The 22394-nt window shown below is 49.0% G+C and overlaps 1 protein-coding gene across 4 annotated transcripts in view; it reads left to right on the forward strand.

The window, feature by feature from the left end:
- Nucleotides 1-22394, forward strand: part of sfswap (splicing factor SWAP) — an 87519-nt gene that overhangs the window by 21245 nt on the left and 43880 nt on the right. For all 4 annotated transcript variants that reach the window (XM_062553738.1, XM_062553741.1, XM_062553739.1 and 1 more), the window contains exons 8-12: nt 403-925; nt 1311-1541; nt 2126-2219; nt 18334-18415; nt 19035-19307. In XM_062553738.1, the coding sequence (XP_062409722.1) occupies nt 403-925; nt 1311-1541; nt 2126-2219; nt 18334-18415; nt 19035-19307 (1203 nt within the window). The remainder of the gene's footprint in view (nt 1-402; nt 926-1310; nt 1542-2125; nt 2220-18333; nt 18416-19034; nt 19308-22394) is intronic.

The following is a 22394-nucleotide window of genomic DNA, read 5'->3' on the forward strand; positions in this document are numbered from 1 at the left end:
TGTCTGTCTCTGCCTATATATGTACATGTGCGTGCGTGGATGTGCATGCATTTCACTGTCTGCCCCTGCCGCAAAAGGCTGAAATTGCATTAGCGTTGAGCGGCGGCCGGTGCTAGATGTATGTTCCTTCCCCGCTCCCGCTCTCTCCCACTCAGAGCGGCGAGGCTGTCACATTCGCTGGGAGCTTACAGGCGTCAGACACACTGGGGAAGGATGGGGTGGGGTGGGGTGTAAAAAACGGTTTGAATACATATGAATTCATTTGCACACTTTGATCCATTTTTAAATTGTGTCTCTTGCTTATTTCTCCCCCCTCTTTCACTCTGTCTTTCTTTCTCTCTCTCTCTCTCCCTCTCTCTCTCTCCCTCTCTTTCGCTCACTCTCTCTCTCTTGACACCACAGCTAATGTTGCCCCGATGTACTATGGGTACTGCCTGCTCCCGGATGGCACGTACTGTCTGGCGCCGCCTCCTCCTGGGATCGACGCCAACGCGTACTACAGCACTCTGCCCCATGGCATGATGCCGCCTCAGGCCTCGGCGGTGCCCCCGCCCCCAGGAACAACCCCTCCGCCCGAAGCGATGCCCATCGCCCCCGTTTCTGCGCCCATGCCCGTCCCTGTCTCAGTCTCCGCTCACAGTCAGGTTACCTACTCTGCTCCCCCCAGTCAAGTTACCTACTCTGCCCCCCCTACCCAGGTCACTTATTCTGCGCCCCCGACCCAAATCACCTATTCTGCGCCACCCACCCAGGTGACTTATTCAGCCCCCCCTACCCAGATGACCTATTCTGCTCCCCCTACTCAAGTCACCTATTCGGCTCCCCCCACACAGGCCACCTACTCTGCCCCCCCGACCCAAGTCACCTACTCTGCTCCCCCCAGTCTGGTTTCTTACAGCGCCCCGGCTGTCAGCGCAGTGACAAGGTGTGTATATCTTACACACACACACACACACACACACACAAAGCCTTTTGCTCTGGCGTGTCATATCTAGGGCTTACAGATGGAAAGGTGAAGTGATTCTCATCACTCAGTCTCACTAACTGGCTCTCTCACATATTCATTGCTTAGTTAGATTAGATTCAACTTTGTTGTCATTGTGCAGAGTACAAGTAAAGAGACAACGAAATGCTGCGAAAAGTGCAATGTCATACAAAGTATAGACCGCTGGTGCGTAGACAGGACAGCAGATATAATATGCCGTGTAGACAGTAGCATACTCTTATTTTATATTTGGTGTTTTCCCCACCCTCCAGCTTTTCTTTGCTTTCTAAATTTAGTTTGCTCTCTTCCCCTTGTGTGACCTCAGTGTTCAGCCCCAAGCTCCAGTCGCCCCAGCAGTGACGGCGGTCGCCCCAGCCCCAGCAGTGGCTCTGGTCGCCCCGACAGTGGCTTCCCCACCGCCGGCGGTGGCCACTCCCCCCCCCAGCATCATCCCGCCGCCCCCGGACATCCAGCCGGTCATCGACAAGCTGGCACAGTACGTGGCCCGCAACGGCGAGAAGTTCGAGGGCAGCGTCCGCGCCAAGAACGACCCACGGTAAGCGGCCGCCCGCCCGCTACGCCCCCAGCTTTCCCACACATCTCACGCCTTAAACCTTGAGCACAAACAAACAGAAATCAGGCATTTGAACATATCGCATAGATGTTTACTTTGTGTTTTATGCCAAACATCTGCCAAAGGTTGAGGTCTTAACTTTAAAGGCCAATGGGGTAAAAGCATGTAACTTTAAAGTGAATTGAAGAATATACTGTATATTTATTTCCTTAAATGTAAACTTCAACTTGGATCAGATTCACTGTGCCACCGCTTGATTTAAAGCCTCTGTCGTTCTAAAGAGCTTGTTCTTGTTTGAAAGCGGACTTGATCTTTGTTGCAGATCCAGGCACTGTTTTACCGCCTGTGCCCGAGTTATTTAATTCTTTTTTAGTGCCATTTTACCTCATGGCGAGCCAAGAAAGTTTCCCTTTTATAAAAATCGAAGCTTTTCTTGCTTTGACACAATCACTTTTTAAAAGGGAGAAATTGTTGTATTGCTCTACAAATGCTTTTGGTACTCTCCGGCTCCGCCATTCCTCCATTACAAACACCACCACCCCCCACCCCCCTTCTTTCCCCTGCAGGTTTGATTTCCTGCAGTCCTGGCACCAGTACAACACCTATTACGAGTTCAAGAAGCACTACTTCATGCAGAAAGAAGGGAGAAGGCTGCCAGAGGTACTGTTTCATGGTCTATTTCTTGCCCCGCACTCTTCGCGCTCCCCTCTCTCTCGTTCGCTCTATCTCTGTTAAGATCTATCTCTCCCTCTGTCCGCATCTCTCGCTCTCTCTCTCTCTCTCTTCCCCTCTTCCTCATCCTGAGTGCATCACAGACTATAGGTGGATATGATTGTGTGTGGATGGCACCCATATTCCCTGAAGGTGGGATGGAGTTCGCCAGACAGCCCGCTGCTTTTGTCCACGGAAGTGGCGGGGAATAATGCCTTGTGTAATGGACCAGGCCCAATTTCACTGTCCTCTGCTCTCTGCACAGTAGCCCTTTTGCCATCATTTGAAGATGAAAAGACCTTAAACCCACCCTGTGTGTGTGTGTGTGTGTGTGTGTGTGTGTGTGTGAGAGAGAGAGATTGAGCGCTGTAGGAACCCTGAGGAGAATGTCCACATTGCTGCTAGCCACATTGGAAAGCTTTGTGTTTGTAATTAACCAGCTGGCTCGCTTGCAGAAATCATGTTTAAACGAAGCACACAGACCACAGACCAAGGCCTCTCTGCTCTCAAGTTGGGTCGGGGCATCTACTTGAGTTATTCAAGGGCAATTTGGATGGCCCTCCTCTTGTGTGTGTGTGTGTGTGTGTGTGTTACAGAACCAAGGTTGCAAACACGCTCAGCCTGTTGAGCCTGGGGCACCTTTCCTCACACCCCTCACTCATTTGCACAGGGAGGGGGATTTTAATGAGACAGTCATTACAGTAAGCACGAGCTCATCATCACTCTTCTGCTAAATGTTCCTCCAATGTTACTCAAACATCGCTGAAGCGTTACTCCGCGTTACTCCATGTTACTGCTATATTTCCCTGCGCTCTCACGCTAGACGCCAGATGCCCGATGCCCAAAGCCAGCCTCCAGGCAACCACCCATGTCTGATCCGCACAGCCGTTGAACATGGCTAAAGGCTTAGCCGGTCTCCCCTTGAGTTGCCCCTGTTTTAAAGTGTGATGTCGGGCACTCTCTGAGAGCTCTCAGCATTTACCCCCACAGCCTCTCTCCCCCGACAGATGGATCCATTTGGAGTCTTGATGTCGTGCAAAGACAACATGTACCCCGAAGTCATCGATTTTTTTTTTTTAATGCTATGCTATGCTTGACTTTCATCCAAGGACTGCCAAGCTCCTTATACCTCCCTTCACCGCAAGGCTGCAACCCTTGGCATCAACTCAAACTGATGCAGCAGCTTTGTACAAGTCTATAAGGTCATTTGCGAGGCTTGTGTGGTAAAAATGGCACTTTCAGTCATTGCCTGTGTTTCCTTTTAAAACAATTACCTCCCTGACTTTTTGTCAAAAGCGAGCAAAGTCCAGTATGCCAAAGAAATTTGACCAAATGTGTTTGACCAAATGTGACCCAAACACAATATGCTAGCAACCATTTTGCCTAATTCCCTTGTGTGAATTCATGTTAATTTTCAAATTCATTATTATCCGTTTTTTCTTAAGATTAACAGGTGTAGCCAGTGTCTTTTCCTCCAACCCGTGACCAGTGCAACAGGTGTGGTCAGACCGTGTAATGGCTGACCCCCGACTGCGCCGGCTCCATGTTGGGGCCTTCAGCGCGGCGCCCCGTGATTCAGACCGACGTCCCACTCTTTCTCGAAGCACTTTTGTTTTAATGCGCTTAGTTTACTCTGCGCCGTTAATGGCTTGTTTGACATTTACGGAGCCATTATTGGACGCACACCCACCCGTCTTTCTCTCGTTCTCTCTCACTCTTTCTCTCTTTCTCTCACTCTTTCTCTCCATTCCTCCCTCTCTCTCATTAGTGTGTATCAGCTCATCTGTCATGTTCACTGACCATTATGGGGGGAATATAGACCTCACTGCTTGCTTTTAAAGCCTTTTATAAAATAAATAAGTTAGCGGAAGAGAATCAACTGTCTTTTTTAGCTCCGAGCCCCTTGCAGGCAGATGTTAAGCTCCCCTCGCTGCCAGACAGTGGACAGACTTGCTGTACGTATCCTAACGTGTGTCCAGAGACGCACGTTCAAACACAACCCAATCAAATAGCCATTAAACAAACGCAGAGTGTTTAGTGTCAGACTTTTAATGGCCATCAGTTTCTTGGCAGTCAGTGGACTCCTGCATTAACAATGTCATGCCAGGAAGTTGGATTATCCTCAGAATGGGGGAAATGAGGGCATGAGGTCCACTCATGAATTTGTTCGTCGTATTGGATGGATTTTTATAAACAGTTCAATCGTATACTGAGGGATAGATGGTCAATGGCGGTGAGAAAAAATGCCCCACCCATACGTTGGTCACTCGGTACATGAACACCTGTACTGACCGTCTCCTGGGCTTTGCTTCTCTTTTTACTCTGGTTGTTTGACAGGAATCTGACGATGTTCACTGACCTGTGCTACAACAGGTACACAGAATATATTTTTCTGCCCGTGCTGTAGGCACAGCAGCATCCATGCCCTGCTCACATCCCCATGCTTATTTCCCTCTTTTCCTCTTTTCTCTCTCTCTCTTTCTCTCTCCCTCTCTCCTTCTCTCTCCCCCTCTCTCTCTCCCCCCCCTCTCTCCATCACTCTGAATCCTGCTCCTGCACTCTCGAAGCTGCAGGGAATCCCTCCCTCTCATTTCTCTGGGGAATAACACCTTCTCCTTATCAGTCCCTCTCAGACGCTACCGGCTGGCTTCCCAATCCTCTTTCCCCCCCTTCCTCTGTCACACACACACACACACACACACACACACACACACACACACACACACACACACACACCACACACAAACACGTACGTCCACATACATTCACAGAGTCTGTCATACTAACTGGCAGTCTAACTCTGTCTCTCAGCCATATGCTGTGCAACACACACACACACACACACACACACACATTCACACTCCTGTCATCACCTACGAGGCCCTGGAGTGGAAGATCAGGGCAAGTGGAAGAGGAGTGAGAGGATAGGAAAGCGAGAGGAAGGCATCGTTTACGGTGACGATGGCCTCACCCTCTCCTGTTTCCTCGAGCACCTGTGGAAGGGACGTGAGCGAAAACACACGGGAGAAATCTTGAGAAATTAGTCTGGACTGGAAGCGAAGCGGAGAGACTTAAGAGGAAAAACAAGAGTAGAAAAGAAGGGGAGGGAGGGAGGGGGGGGGGCGTCCTCCACAGCAGATATTCTAAAGTGTGGGATTGCGGGGTTTAGGGAAATTGGGAGAAAATGAGCAGCGGAAGGGTATTGTTTGGTCTCGGCGGGACACGAGTGGCGCTATCGCCCGCCTTTGTGTTCATCTCATCGCACCGTTGCCGCCGCCGCCACGCACGGGAGCGCTCGGGCTCGGCGCAGTGTGCTTCGCCGCTCGCGGTGATCCACTCACCTGTCCAGGGCCTCCCGGCGGCTAATCTGGCCAATTTGCTAATTCATTTCCACACGCCTCCAAACTTTAATTAGGCATCCGGCTCAATTAAGCTCTATGTCAACAGAATAGCGATAATGCCTTCTGTCGACACCGCGAGGCTCTGGCCCGCGCAATCTGTCTCTACCCTACACACACTTACACACACACACACACACACACACACACACACACACACACTCTCACTCTTTCAGGCAAGTACACATAACTTACATTCATGCTCATGGCAAAATTTCAGGCTTGGGTCCCCAGGCACCATGCAGTTCTTTAGTGTTCCCTGTCTCTTAGCGGAGTGTGAGCTGCTGCTCTGAGGCTCCCCACAGGCTTTTTTGTCTCCCTCATTAGGACGGTCTGAACAGCCAGCCAGTCAGCCGCTAGTCTCGGCTCGGGAGTTGTGGGCGGGTGGCGGGCCGAGTAAATGCTCTGGGTTCCCATGTGACGTGTTTGTGGACCGGCTCACCATGCATTGATTTATCCGCTTAAAAAGTGCTGCTTGCCCTTCGCTTTTGTGTTTTGTTTGTTGCAAAAAGTCAGCAGTCTTTGTTTTCTCGAAATTGGTCTCTCTTTCATAGAAAAAAGAGAGAAAGAATCTAGGGTCTCGCTGTGTTGGGGATTTCAGGTGTATTTTCTGGTAAGCGTGAGGCTTGTTTTTAACAACTGACGGTTGAAAACATGTTGTTCTGTGAGTGTCTGGTTTAGAGGAAAGGGTAGTAGCGGTGGATACGACCTTAAGCCTCTCCAAACACACACATGCTGACGCACAATCTCAGTACTTTTCTGGAAACACCAACGCATTAGTCCTCAAGGGCAGCATGGTGCTGTTTCTTAAAACTGGAAGTCAAAAAAAAAAAAAAAAACTCAATTCCTGTATGACGTCTCATCTCCACTCTCTCCCATCTAACTCCTCTCAGGTTGCAATCTCACTTAAGGCTACTTTTAACCAGTTGTTGTTGAGCTCTCAAGCCTGAATTCCAGACAAGCTGTCGAGCCTCAGTTGGTTACCAGAGCCATCCCAACTGACCCTCCCCGATCTGACCACTCACTGTCACTTCCCACTGACCATAGCAGGGAAATCAGATAAAGAAGACATGATGATTTTGTGGTTTTATGGAAATTATTCAAAATGATGGCCCTTTTCATGCTTCATGCAACAGTACAGGGCAAGATATCTTCGTAATTACAGTCCCTGAATAGAGGGGCACAAACCATTTGTAGCCATTCTGATTACCTCAAAATACAACATTTCATTTGAGCTTCATTTTCAAAGTTATTTTGAGCAGCTTAGAATGGAGGGAGTAGAGGCTGATATAGATGTCACCTGCTATGCCTCTGTGGCATCCTCTAACACATTTGTCTTTTCACCACTCGTGGCGGTTGTTAATTCATGAGCACACAGACAGCTTTTTGTTTCCTGTTGTTAAAACTTGACGCTTGAGGGCTGACACCCGCATTCTCTCTTCAGTACATTGGTGGTGTCGCCTCCAAAGTCTTTCTTCCAGTTCATTAAGGCAAAAGTACAGTTATCAGAAACTGCATATGGCTGGCGCGTGCCTGTCTTACAGAAAGGAGAGGGAGTCGTTGAACCTGTTTAACGCTTTAACCAGTGCTATGACTTCATTCTGCGGAAGAGATCTGCAAACCTCTCTTACCACAACCCCCCCCCCCCCCCCCCCGACACACACACTGATTCCCTGGTGGGCTCCCGACCGTTACAGGTTATTTGAAGGCAAAGCGATTAGAGTGCCCTCAACATTTAACAGGTCATAAAACTTCCCCCATAATGTAATTAAGTCCTTCTCTCTTCTTCCTTCCCTCCCTCCCTCCTTCCTTCAATCACTCGCTCTCTATATCGCTCTCTTTCTCTATCTGCCCCCCCCCCCTCTCTCTCTCTCTCTCTCTTTTCTCCCTTTTACTGTGTGGCTGGGAAAGTAACCTCCGCCTGCTAGGCTCATCAGTGGCACTGAGCCATTCCATTTCTCCCCCCCCCGCCTGGGGAGTCCTTTTCCTCACCACTCAGCGAGGAACATGGTCACTGCGCTGTGATACACGTACATCGCACATGAAAAAGCCCACTGACTCCCACCCGCTGGTTAATATGGACCCGTGTATGAGCGCTCCAGACTTTGGTACCCTGAATTCCTTCTCCTGGAGTTATACATCTCCTTTAAAAAAAAAAAAAAGATTAAAAAAGTCTTTATGGGCCCCTTTTACCTCCTTTTCATACGCCGTGATGTGATCGATGGAGCAGGTCCTGCTCTGGTTCACATCAACGCTTGCGGAACCGTGCCGCCGCCAACGCTGCCTCCACCGCTGCCGCCTGTGTCTCCACGCCCACGGCAGTGGCAGTTGGTAATGGTCCAGCCGTCTCCCCCGCCGTCTCCCTCGCAGTCTCCCACAGCCGTGTAAACAAACGGCCGGTCACCAAGGAGACCGGGCGTCGGTGGTTTATTGGTTTATTGAGCTCCGCGAGGTGTCAGGCGGCTTGCCGCCCTCGTCCCCGCGTTTCTCCTCTCGTCTAAACTCTGCCTGAAGGGTAAACAAGACGGCGGCGTAGGAAACGTTGTCGGCTGTCCAGGCCGTTTGAAGTGTTCCGTCTGTGGGTTACGTGTCATTACTGGTGCGGTTGTGTGTCATCAGTAATTCTGGTGTCAGTTTTAGTGCAAATAGGGGGTGGAGGCTGCCAAGCTGAACCACGCACATCCTTAAATCATCAGGATCATATATACACACTCTCTCTCTTCGTCTCTTGTTTTGGCAGTTTTCCTCTCTCTCAAGCTCTCGCTCGCATGGCTCCATTTGATGGCGTGGGCCCGAGATGCGAGATGGCCCTCGAATAGAGAGGGGGTGGGGGAGGTGGGGAAGTTTTCTGGTCCATGCCTCGTCAATGTTGAGTTAAAACGATTGCTTCGCATCCCCCCACACCACCCTATTCTATTGTGGGAGGAGGGGGCAAGCTTGGAGCTCTTTAATGGAAAAGATGGAAGCTTGGGAAAAGCTTTGCAACTGCTTCCAGACGTCAGGGAGACTGAGGAACAGCAGCCCGACTCTCCCCCTGGTCGGCGCGTTTGCGGAAGGCTGCTTGTGGAAACGCTCGTGCCTGCCATGTTTTGTCAGCTTCAGTCAGTCTCGATACAATCGTGTTAGATTTCCACTTCCACCTACAAAGAGGAGGTTATGTGAGATTGTGTGGAGGTGGTACAGGCTTTTTTTTTCCCTCAGCAAATCCAGCAGATGCTATTATTCTGAGGAGGTTGAAAAAAATAAATAAACAACAGAAGCCCCGAGACAACAACTTGTGATGTCTGGTTCACCGTGCGACATAAGTGTCGCTGTCACTCCACCTTGCCATCGTGTTAGATGTTGGCTGTCACCGGGTTGTGTGCGTGTTTAATGTCTGGAGTGTCTCTCTCTTCTTTTGTGCTACGTCATGTCTGTGTGTCTCCATCTGCACAGAGCGCCGTGTCCGCCACTCTTTTCTATTCTTCTCATTCTTCTCTTTCTTCGTCTTCTCCTCCCCCTTTTTTTGGAACCTCTGTGCAGCATTTGGCAGGCATGGCACCTTTTGGAATTCAAACTTTTACTTAAAAAAAAAAAAGTTTATTTTCAGATTTGGATTGGAAGAAAGAGAAAACTTGTAAAGAAAACAAAAGAATGGCCGTTAAAAGTAATAGAGCCGGAAATTAGAGCCTCACCTTAGGTTTCAATCAAGGCTAGGTGATAAGGAACACCATACACATCAAGTGACTGAGGAGGCAGTTTGAATACTTTTTTGTGATGAAGTGCAGTTGGATGGAGAAATAAATGTTAGTTTGACCTCGAAGCGGAGTGTCTCGTCTGAATGAAAATAATAGGACTGTCTCGGGCCGATTGAGAAGGTTGGGTAAGAAAGATAGGGTAGCAATTAAGAGACAAGGCCAGGCGCGAATTTTCTCTCTTGGTTGTTACTAGAGAAGTGTGTGTGTGTGTGTTGGGGGGTTCTTTTTGCTTTGTGTGTGAAAGTATGTGTCTTAGCAAAGTAACACTCCTGAGGTGGGGTGGTGATGGGGATGTGTCGTTGCCATGGTTGTGTGAGATGGCAGCACATCCCTTGAGGGCTGTTGTATGCAGCATTCCTTGTGTGTGTGTGTTGGCGTTAGTGCCCTCAACACATCAGACTGCAGCCACTACAAGCTCATTTTCTCCCCTCCTCTCTCTGCCTTGTCACCATTTAGCAGGATTCATCCTGTTTTCTGATCTCTTTGGAACCAGTGACTAGAAAGACACCCCCACCCCCGCCTGCCATATGGAATTGTCGAGGAACGTTACCTCGGGCTACCTAATGGAAGAATCCACCAAAGCAAGCGCACTCTCGCCCACACAAACACGTACGAGACGACAAGCGAATTTGTTTTCTCCCAGACCTGGCATCAGACCTTGGCCCGTTTTCGGCCTTGGTAACATAATGCTGAAAAGCTAACAAACTAACAAACAAAAACACCTCCTGCTCGCTCACAGTCTCCTAGTGTACAGAAGCTGTTTCATTTCCTCACCGTCAGAGTGAATGGCGTTAAGCTATGAGCTTTGTGTCTTCTGTGATGATGCATGTATCACATTCTCTGACACATGTCCTTCACTTGATCTCCATCACCCCGCCCACACACACACACACTTTTCTCCAGCAAAAAGAGAACTTCTCTATTCTTCTTACTCCTCTCTTTATTTCCCTCCTGTTCACTTCCTGTTGGTCCACCTCTGCTTGTTCTCTCCATTCCTCCCTCCCTCTATGGGCAGCTGTTGGCTTCCTTGTCTGGCTGGAAGGGTCCTGCTGGCAGCCTGGTGCTCGTCTGGCTGGATATCAGGGTTTCAGGAACCACCACCACCACCCTCCACCAACACCACCACGACTACTGTACCTCCTCTGCAGCACTGCCACCATCGTCCCCTCCCATCATCTCCTTTCTCTCTGTCTCTATTCCTCTCTCTCTATTTCTGTCTTTCTCTCTCTCTCTCTCTTTCTCTCTCGGTCTCTCTCTCTCTCTCTGTATCTTATCCCTCTCGCACAGAAAATCTCCCCAAGCAGCACAATTAGCGTGTCCAGCGCAATCATGCCGTCGCGGGCCCCTCTTCGCTGGGTCTGATTGAGGCCTTCTTAATGAGCTGTTGGCCCAGCTCTTGACTGCCCCGTGTCATCATGTTATAAATAAACCTACACGCCTGTGTAGTTTTGGGCTGCCAAAGGCGCCTCCGCTGCCGAGGGGCCACCTATAGAGCAGACATTTTGGGCCGTTACGTAACTCTGTACCTTTTTTTTCTTTCGCTCTTCCGTTCTCCAATTTTAAAGTGGCACTCTTTACCTCCGCTCCCCTTTCTCCCCTCCGACTCCTCTGCAACCCTTTCACTTCTTTCACCCTCCTGCCCGCTCTGCTCTGCTGCTATTAACTGTGATGATGTTTGGTGCCCTCGTCTCCCTCCCCTCTATTTTCTCTATCCTCTGTTCCCCTTTACCCTGTCCTCACTCAACTCCAGGTACTCCTTAACTCTGATCTCTCTCTCTCTCTCTCTCTCTCTCTCTCTCTCTCTCTCTCTCTCTCTCTCGCTCTCTCTCGCTCTCTCTCGCTCTCTCTCGCTCTCTCTCGCTCTCTCTCGCTCTCTCTCTCCTCTCTCTCTCTTTCTCTGTTCTTTCCACATCCCTCAATATAGCACCTGTTGCTTCCTCTCTCTCTCTCTCTGTCTGTTTTCTGTTCACGTCTCTGCTCTTCTGTTCACATCCCTGTTTAAAGTGGCGGTGGGCCGCCGCCTGACGTTAGAGCTGGGCAGGGCCGGCCTGTGAGTGGACTGGTGCATGCCGTAACTGCAGCTGTGGCTCCTGCTCTGAGAGCTGCTTACACACACACACACACACACACACACACACACACACACACGTTTTTAAGCACCTGTACCACCAAAAGAAGCTCGGACGTGTGTGTGTGGGGAAGTGGTTCTCTGTCGGCTGGTGCATATGTGAGCATGTATAACTGCCGCAGAGAAACATTCACAGTCTGAAAGACTGTCTAGTGTCTGCACAACAATTGAATGTTTTAAAAGGGTTTTTGTCCCCTTTGTATTTTCAAGGACTTTTAGCATTCATATTCCACCATTATGAGAACAGAACACAGCCTTATTTACATGGATTTGCAAAAACTACTGAAAACATTGTACCGTAAATCCTCAAATTATGGCTGGCTTCTTTTTTTTATTTAGGCTGCGCTAAGCATGGACCTTAATTTGGGGCAGACTTGCATTTGAGGCTGGCCTTTATGTCTTATTAGACTTCTGTGTAGAATTTCAATCTTAGAAATAAAGTAAAAGGCTACTCTTAAAGTGGGCCAACTCTGTTGAACTCTTTCTGTAACTATTCAGAAATCAATTAGTGTAGGCTAAAAAGGAACACCATTTATTGTGAGATATGCATTTTGTTTGAACCGGCATCAACAGCAGATGATTTTTGGTTTGTTTTGGGATTTAATTTACTTTTGGACTGTTTGATTATATTGCTAAATGTTGGGACTGATGGGTACTGAAATCTGGCGGGTGTTTGATGGTTCACCAATTAAGTTTCATTTTCTTGAAAGAGTACTGTGATTTCCACCTGCTGTTTATTGTGAGACAAGGCAGCCGCATTCATTCATTCATTCATTCATTCATTGAGCGTGAGCTGTGCTGTAATGGAAAGCCTATTGCATAGCCAAGTAGCCTAAATTAAGTTACTTTTGAATTATGCATGATTTACTTTTTATTAAATTCGTAGGCTGGAATGCCTTCCAGCAACAATTGTGTTTAAATGTAGTTCTGCTTCAGCCTCTGCCAAGCCCAGAAGGGGGACAACAAGCAACTGGTAGCTTGAGCGAGACGTGTCGGAGACCCATGGTGTAGGACGACGACTTTTCATTGGCAACAGTATGAAACCAACCGACTATATAAAATATTTAGAAGAGCGCTTCTATTTCATTGAGTTAAATCTAACTGATATCCCTAATGGCAGGCAATTATTACCCTGGCTTGTATTTGGGGAACGGCTTTATTTGTCCGAATCGACCACACCCCCCGGATATTGTCTCAGCTATGAATAGAATCCAGGCCATGATTTGAGGATTTACTGTAGTTATCTGTTTCTTGAAAAAACCTTTTACAAGTTATAGCTCACAACTAAACAAGATTATTCTCTAAGCAATGACACTATTAGATGAGAGGAATCCTATGAATAATTTATTTGTCAACATCAGCATAAAATGTGGTTTTGGGCGAACAGAAATTCCCTAATGAAGAGAAACCCAGAGCAAGCTTTGGCCATTGATGTTTTATAGATTACATCTTTCTTGTAGAAAAAGAAAAAAACAAATGTCTGACCATGAAGTATCTGACAATCAAAAATATATTCTGCGTTCATAGCGAAGGCTTTGGACAGTGGAGGCCAGAGTAAAGATCGAGCCTGGTCATTGTTTTCAAAAGAGTCCATGTTTGCCTGTTCTATTCTAAAGCATGTTTGCATTTTCCGCCCCCAAAATACTGTTGTTGTGTCGATAAAAGGCCAAGACAAATGACAACTTTTCCATTTGCAAAGCTCCATTTTCACCCCTTGTCATGTGGTCGGCCCCTTGGACCACAGGGCCCACAGCTACTCATTCACCATGATGAGTTTAAACAACATGCCTGGAATAACCAATCAAGCCCAGCAGCTGTGGACCTTTGACTGGTGGTGCTCGCTCACTCACTCCCTCACCCCCTTGCCTCTTGACATCTAACGCTCTCTCTCCTCCTCTCTTTCTTTCCATTCACTGACACCCCCCCCCCCCCCTTTAATTTATTTTTCACCCCCCAAAGTGCTGCGTAAGCATGAATTTTCATATGTATCGCCAAAGCCAGCAGCCTGTTCCAAAGTAATGTCATAAATAACCTCAACTCGTTTGAACAGTTTGATGGGTCATACATTATGTTCAAGCAAATATATTACAATGCTTGAAGCATCATCGGGCCCTTTTTTGCGCTTTCAGAGCCCAGATTTTACCACATGCTAAGACATGGACATCTACATATTCAATATTTGAAAGCCATGGTTAAACATGCCTTTTGAAATCTTGAATATTTAATGGCTGGTTAGGAATAAATTAGTGTTTTAACTCCCTCGTTTTCTGCATCTTACTCGACCCGTCGAGCCCTAAAGTGCAGCTTTTTATGCACTTTTCTTTCTGCGTTTCTGCCCAATCTGCTTGTATTGTACCTCAGATGTTACCGTAAAAGAAAACTCCTCAATAGCTGACGTGTCAATGCTAGATCACTAGTATGGCAAGTAAGTCTACATGATTGCAATGTGCGGCATCACTCCACTCTTCATGACTTTACCTCAGGGTGGTAGTGAATGGCACCGCATGATATCATGGTGTCTCATAGCACGCAGTATAGGGATGGCGCTAGACTCGTACAGGGATAATCGGAGGCCTTTGTGCGAGCACATCAGTGCTGTTACACTTTGAACAGACTGAACTCTTGCTTCCAGCAGTAAAAGGGGTTTATCACTGCTGGGTAGCAGCCTCTTACCTGCTTCCCCCGAGAGGCTGTTCCCGACTGACCCCTGTCAAAAATAATTCCAGTGAAAACCACAACGGGGGTGGGAGGTGTCTAAGCCCTTAAGAGCTGTGGCTTGGCTCTCTTTCGCCACAAGCTGGCATCACCTCTGCGCAGATGGCAACAGAGATCACATCTCGAGTCTGGTCGGGTCTCGTGGACCTTCAACACCCCTTGTGTTGTTCTTTTTGGAACTTTCGAGGATCGTGACCTCCACCACACCCCGGTTCCTCGTGTTTTTCGAGTTCTGCGTTCCCCCAGGCCACCAGGACATCTCCTGCAGCAACTGACCTCATGTGGGCCAGGTCTGGAACGAGAAGCCTTAACCACCACCACCACCACCACCACCAGTGCCTCCAGTGGCTGCTGCTGCTGGCGGTGCTCGCCCTTGAGTGGAGCCTGGAGGTGATGCGCCCCAAATGGAAATGGATGTGCTAGCGCTGCCATCTGTGCAGCGGGGCCAAGGAGAACGCAGCACACCTGCACCAGCCCCTATCTCTGCATGTGGATGAGGCCGAGGGAGAGGGAGAGAGAGGGGTAGAGAGAGATTGTATGTGAGGAGGATTGTGTGTGTGTGTGCGTGCACTGCGTGCGTGGTGTGTGTGTGTGCACATGTGTGTGTGTCTGTGTGTGTTTTTGTGTGCACAGGCGTTTGTGTGTGTGTGTGTGTGTGTGTGTGTGTGTTTGTGTGCGCACACATGAAGCATCCTGTATGCCATATGACAGGCTGTAATGAAGAAGCTAATGATGTGAAAACACAGCTCTGTGCTTAATCTTCTGCACAAATCACTCACATACACTGTCACTCTCATTACACACACACACACACACACACACACACACACACACACACACACACACACACACACACACACACCACACACACCACACACACACACACACACACACACACACACCGCATTTCCATTTGAATAGGGTAATGTGTGGGCAAGGACATGCACTCACACGCAACACATCATTTCTTGAGATTTTCCATGGCGAGTGCTTGGATGTATGTGTGTTTTTCCCCAGCATATGAACGTACATTAAGGTAAGTACACTCACACAAAAGGACATACATTTATGTGCGATCCCTCTTCAGTCGAGCACCCAATATCGTGTGTGTGTGTGTGTGTGTGTGTGTGTGTGGCTTCCTGTGTTCCTCCTGATAGTAATGAAAAAAGGTCCATTATCAATTTCATGCTTGGGCTGAGTGGCTCTTCCCTACCCATGACGTCTGTCTCCACCAATCCTGTAGCATCCTGTAGCTGTGTGCATATCTGTGCTGTAGCCTACTGTGGCGTGAGAAAATGCCTTTATATATTATATGCCTTTACACAGGATATGGTGGCTTTAATACTGAATGGGCCAGACATAATGTAAACATATGCATAATGCAACAAGAAGAGCAGCAAAGACGTCACTAGCTAAACCTAATCTGGCATTAAAGGGCACTCGCTATCAAAGGCATGTAGAGAACCGACAGGCCCCTGTGTTCAAGTGTGTGTGTGTGTGTGCGTGCGTAGCCTGTGTCTGTGTTCTTGTGTGATTTTGTTCAACTACTACTACACGCACGCACGCACGCACGGTCATCCTCAGAGCACCTAAAACATTAACCACGACACAGCACAGGCCTCATTACAACTGCCAAGAGACAAACTTGGCTAAAGTCCAACATCCCCTCTCCTCTGAAAAAGCCCACCCCTCATTTTACACAGCAGGGTATGTGTGTGTGAGAGAGAGAGAGAGGGAAAGAAAAAAAAAAGAGTGTAATCATCTCCCTCATCAGTCCCCTGGAGCTTCTGTCTCATTTCTGCGGACTGACCGCGCGTGCAGGTGTAATCTGCAGGTCTGTGTCTCCTGAGGAGGCTGCTGGTGTCCCAACCACACCACTCTACCCCCCGCCCCCTCCCCCCCAGTCCTCCCTCCAGCTCAGCCCAGCTCTTTCCGCAGTCGCCGGAACCTGACAGAACTGTAAAATATTGGAAAAAAGCGTCCACCGGCAACCAGAAACATTGCAGCCACCATTTATACGTTTTTATTTGATTTCTTTCTAGTCTGTCTGCCCCAGCTGTTCTATCTGTCCTGCTTTCTCTCTCTCTCACTCTGCCGTATCGCTCCCTCTCTCCCTCTCTCCCTCCCTTTGTCCTCCTTCTCTTTTTTTCTCCCTTAATCACAGTTAGATATCAAGGCTTGTGGCAAAAAAAAAATGCAGCCGCAAAAAATTACAAAAATGCCCTCTGAATGGGGAGGATAAAAAGATCACCCTCAAATGAATCATCTTTTTATCTGTAATATGTGATGCATAAATCTAAATTCTCTCCGCCTAGGCTAATCAGTGAATTAATTAAAATGTTTGGCGACAACTGGATACTTTTATAATGTGCCGTGCACTTTATGTTCCGTCAAAAAGAACAAACTAGTCCGGGGCAAAAAGGGCTCTTGTCAATTAAATTCAGGGGGCTTTTATTTCCCTTCGATAAGAAAAGTTAATTTCTTACTCTGTTTTCGGAGTCAATTTAGTTGTGCCAATTTAATACATCCTCCTCCTACGTTTCTTCAGTCCATTCGCTGCATTGTTAGACGGTGCACTTTGCATCTTTCTTGCTTTTATTCCCCCCCCCCCTCGTAAGGAATCTTGAAGGCGTCTGCTGAAGCCTTCAACATAGATTACAACACAAGCAACTCGTCTGCCATGCTCCTTCATTCTGGAACGGAAACGAAGGAACAAAAATGAAAGAATCCAGCCTTAGTGTGTGTGTGTGTGTGTGTGTGTGTGTGTGTGTGTGTGTGTGTGTGTGTGTGTGTGTGTGTGTGTGTGTGTGTGTGTGTGTGTGTGTGTGTGTGTGTGTGTGTGTGTGTGTGTGTGTGTGTGTGTGTGTGTGTGTGTGTGTGTGTGTGTGTGTGTGTGTGTGTGTGTGTGTGTGTGTGTGTGTGTGTGTGTGTGTGTGTGTGTGTGTGTGTGTGTGTGTGTGTGTACACACACACCTGAGTATACTGCGCCAGAGTCAGGCGCGTGGCTGGCTGCAGTTACCCTGGCGCCCCCGGGGACAGACTGGCAGCCCACACCGCTGGGCGGGCCCCGCTGGGTCCATCACAGAGGGAAGCAGCTGACGCTGACGAGATGCCATGGTCGCACGGGCGCCTTGATGGGCCCCTCGAGGCTTGCGCTCACTGTCAGGCCGACACGATGGATGGCACTATCTCGCCGTGCCGATGCCCCCCCCCCTCCCTTTTCTCGTTGCAAGCGTGCCATAGTCGGGCGCCAGAACATTCCGGTGATTTCTCCCCTCATCCACGTCCGAGATAGATGAATGATGGCCTCTCCGTACGCCTCAAATGAGCCTTGTAAAGGGACCTGTGAGTGAGTCAGAAAGAGCGAGGGACCAAAGGAAAGCGAAGGAGAGAGAGAGACAGGGGCATGTATACGGGCACAGCCAAACAGATGGAAAAAGGTGAGGGAGAGGGTAAGACATGTCACCCAGCGGTGCCAACTGGCCTCACAAATCATGTAGTTTAGTCCAGTCAAGTCCAGGCTCGAAGTTGCTCCTGCTGATTGAAATGGTCGAGTGGGGTCATCACACTTCAGACAAGGGGGCACCTTGTCAAGACTGGTTGGAAATCCAAATAGACAATATGTCGGTGGGACGATCGGACTACGGGACGAGCTGTGATAGGATGTTGGAGTGGGTGTCTGTGTTGTCCTCACTGCAGCTCTATTTGATCTGCTAGACTCCACTGTCTCTTTCATTCTCATCTTTCTCTTTCTTCCCCACTCTTACTTTTTCCTGCTGGACTGCTGGAGTGCTGACAAAGGTCACCGAGACACTTAAGATCATTTCAGTGACACTCCAGATATGTTCTACTCAGACATGAGAGTGTGTGTGTGTGTGTGTGTGTGTGTGTGTGTGTGTCTTTCTCTCTCTCTCAGAGAAAAGATGCAGTGGTTGGAAGTGTTTTGGGTTTTGTTTTTTGGTGGGGGGTGCGGTAGTAAGTAATATTCTACTTAGAAATATTCCTTTATTGTTGTTGAATCCAGGTCTCCAGCCAGAACAATCTCTCATTTCCCCCCTCTCTCTCTCTCTATCTTTCTGTGTCAGGTTGGGCCAGAGGCGGAGGACACGGATGGCTCGGCTAACGGCTCGTCAGACAAGCCCCCTGACGATGGCAAACTAATTAAAGGTAAGCGCCGTCGGAGTTGATTCCACCAGCTGCCCTCGGGGTCTGTGACACCACTCACCTGCACCTCCACAGGGCTGACTGACCGCTCCATCCCCGCTCTCTTGCCCCCTGCCCCCCCCTCCTCACCATTCTGCCCCACCTGTTTCCTCCTGCTCTTGGACGTTTGTGTGTGTGGGAGTGTGTTTGGAGGTGTGTGTGGGGGGTGTGTGGGGTGTGTGTGGGGTGGGGATTGGTTGCTGCCCCCTGACGGGTCATTTTGTGTCCAGTGCAGAATGATGCCCTAGCTGCAACTTGTCACCATTTCTGCTGCCTCTCAGTTTGATGGCTGCAGTTTCTCTCTCTCGGAGTGATGTTTGTTTCTGAGGGTGTAATGAAAGGCCTTGTCAAGCTCTCCCTGTGAGGAGGCAAACACATTTAATAAAATGAAGGCCCAAGTCATGTTTACTCTTTGTCAATAACTCTCTCTCCCTCTCCCTCTCTCTCTCTCTCTCTCTCTCTCTCTCTCTCTCTCTCTCTCTCTCTCTCTCTCTCTCTCTCTCTCTCTCTCTCTCTCTCTCTCTCTCTCTCTCTCTCTCTCTCTCTCTCTCTCTCTCTCCCCCTCTCTCTCGTCGTGTCTTAGCGTCCTTTGCGCCCATCTCGTTCGCCATCAAGGCCAAGGAGAACGACATGCTGCCGCTGGAGAAGAACCGCGTGCGGCTGGACGACGACTCGGACGAGGAGCGTGCCGGCGAGGAGGACCTGGACGGCGCAGCGCTGGCTGCAGTGGCGGGAGCGGCGACCTCCGCCGGGGTCGTCTCCGCGGCAACCCAGGCAGTCAAGGAGGCTTCGGCGGCCCCTCCGCCAGAGGAGAAGAAGCCGACGCTCACGCTGGAGGAGCTGGAGGCCAAGCAAGGTAACCGCAAACCGCCGTGTCCAGCATTGTCCAGCAGCGGTCCAGTCAACAGACCGGGCACCGCAGGGGCACTTTGAAAGACCATTTAAAAGCTTTACGGTCAGCATAGTGGAGGCTCCTCTCCTGCAGACAACAGTGCAGTTTTGTTTTTGTTCACTTATGTAAAAAGGATCAGTGTCTTCGGGGGTGATGGTGGGGGGCCTTTAATTGGAGGGATGTGCATGGAGAGGATGAAAAGGTTAGTGAAAAAAAGGTTAAAAAAAAAAAAGTAAACGCAGCCAGCTCTCTAGGAGATGACTTTTTTTCCCTCCACCCCTGAAAGCTAGATGAAGGCGCTCAACCCTCCCTTCACACACACGTGAACACACACACATGAACACACACACCCCAAGCCTGCCGGAATGAGAGAAGTTCAAAGCCGCCGGCACACCGTGTCCCCAACCACACTTAATGACCACCTGTCACCTAGAGAAATATAAATAAATATGAAACAATGGCTCCGCCGTCCTCATTGTTCTCCTGTAATTCCCACTGCCAGCCCACTGGGTGGCGGCGGGGGAAACAACTTTTTTCCGAATCCGCCGCCGTCGAGAAATCAGCCGCGCGAGTTCGACTGAGGTGCAACCCGCCGAAGTTCTTAATGAGGGAGAAGTCCACATATCCTATGGATTTCTTGCAATCGTGGATGAGGGAGCGCATGAGGGAGTCGAGGGTGGAAAGAATAAAATAAACGAGAGAGAGAGAGAGAGAGAGAGAGAGAGAGAGAGAGAGAAAAAGGGCTTTCCTGCAACTCTGCTAAACTACAGTACACCCGTGGAATGAAATGAGCCTGCTAGCTCGTCAAGTGTCCCTCTACTCAAAAAACACCTGTCTTTTCGTCTATTCACTCCGACATTGCGGAAAGGCTTGCACAATATTTGCTGTGTTTTAGTAAATTTAAAAAACCAGCTCGTCACAAAAAAAAACACAGCAGACGCCGCATCGCTCTCGATAGCGCCGAGACACTCATCTCATTGTGCACTAATAGTGCCATTAAAGCGCCGTCATTAAAACGCCGTTTTGTTAAGCTCGTTTTTATTTAGCCCATGAATCACAAAGCTGTCTTAAAAAGAAATGCAGAAGGAAGACACATAAGAACAGGCGAGAGGAGAAAAGTCCCCCCAGGCAAAAGACCCTATACAGCCAAAGGTGAGGACATTCATGGGAATACCTATTGGCATCGGCGCCATTGGAGATCTTAGCCTTAGATTTCACCACATTAGAGCGTGTGCGATTAAGGGTACGTTCAGACTAAGCGTCTTTTTCTCAGCTGCCAGCGTCTGTTTTACATTAGAACCCTATGGAGGAGACCGTGTTTTCAAAAAAGTTGCCGGCTACCCCTAAGCCTCCCCTTGAGGATCTTTCCTCAGTGTGGCTGAGCTGAGACGGTGTCCCTTTTAGACGCAGTTTGGACAGCTGAGCTCAAATGTCAACAGCACACTGTCTGCTCGGCAACGTTTCGGGACGACCAGGGACGGCCACAGCTGAGTGGCCAGAATAATTCCGAGGTAAACGCCACACTGTTTGAACAGCCCGCAAGATCACAGGAGGTGTGTGTACACACATTTAGGAAGACTTTGGGGGAATGGCAGCTTGTTTTTTTTTTCGAGGAAGTGCTCCATCTTCTTCCCCAGCAAAGAGGTCTGCTGTTCAGGAGTGATGCAGAAGTTGGTGTGTGGCAGTGTTTGTGCTGGTGTCTTTTTACTGGTGGGTGGGTGGGTGGTTGATTGAATTAATGAATGTGTGTGTTTGTGTCTGTGTTTATGTCTGTGTGTGTTAGGGTGTGTCATTGTATGCTTGGAGGTGTGTGTTTCTTTGGGGTATGTATTTGTGAGCTTGTGTGTGTGTGTTTTGGATATGTATTTGGAACGTGTGTGTACGTTGTGGGTAGCCTCCCAATGCTAGCTGGCTCAGCAGCAGTGTTGATTAGGTGGGTGTCAATCAGTGTTGCAGCAGAAACAGGAGAAGGTTGCCACTCAATCAAACCCACCGACTGTGTCTGAAAGGAAATCGCCTAGAGCTGTGTGTGTGTGTGTGTGTGTGTGTGTGTGTGTGTGTGTGTGTGTGTGTGTGTGTGTGTGTGTGTGTGTGTGTGTGTGTGTGTGTGTGTGTGTGTGTGTGTGTGTGTGTTCTGCGCACAAAATCTGTTCTGGGTTTGTCTCTGCTTGCAATGTGTGTGCACATTGTGTTCTTGGCATATTTTGGTCAGACAGGAGTGATGTTTGCTCTGTGTGTTTTGCTGTTGTCTCTGCATAGCTGAGGAGGACTCAACGCGGCCTGAAACGTTGCTGATAGTCAGAGAATTCATGTCTCAACTCCCACACTGCACTCTCTCTACCGCCCCACATCTCTCACACACACACACACACACACACACACACACGTCAGGTTACCTCAGCATTGCTGAGATGGATGATGGGCGGTGATAGAAAGCTTTAATCAGTCGGCCCGACCAGAAACACTAGCTATCTCGCAGGATTACCACCTGCTGATGCAATTGCCCTCCTCTCTTGTTTGCTCGTCTACCCATTAGAAAGACAGAGAAGGATGAATCTAGAGTCGACTAGCACTAGCCTGGCTGTTCCTATGCTGCCTTGTGCGCGATCTGATTCATGCTGCTAAGGCAGCCTGGAAACTACCACCCTACGTTTTGCTTCGGATAGGGGACCAATCACAGAACAAGGAGGGAAAGCAAGACGACGATGAGCTATGCACAGACACATTTGATAGACATCCATGGCGCCCAATAAACGGATCTGGGCATTTTTTTTTTTTCAAATACGAGAAAATGAACATTTGGTTCCCAGACCACGTCTCATCAAGAAGTGATGGCGCTAGCCAGGCTAGAGTGGCACAGTGTGAGGAGGATAAATGTAAGACGGTGGACAGTGGACAGTGGAGCGTAGACAGAAAAGCACTGCAGGGCTTATGAGGCCATGCAGGCCTGCATTGGTGGCCAGCTGGGTTGGGTTGCAGTGGCATCGACCAGGCCCAGAGGGATGCTAACCTGTATTGACAGACTCTGGAAAGGGACGTTAGTGGCAGAAG

Source organism: Sardina pilchardus, chromosome 14, assembly GCF_963854185.1.
Source record: "Sardina pilchardus chromosome 14, fSarPil1.1, whole genome shotgun sequence".
NCBI lineage: Eukaryota > Metazoa > Chordata > Actinopteri > Clupeiformes > Clupeidae > Sardina > Sardina pilchardus.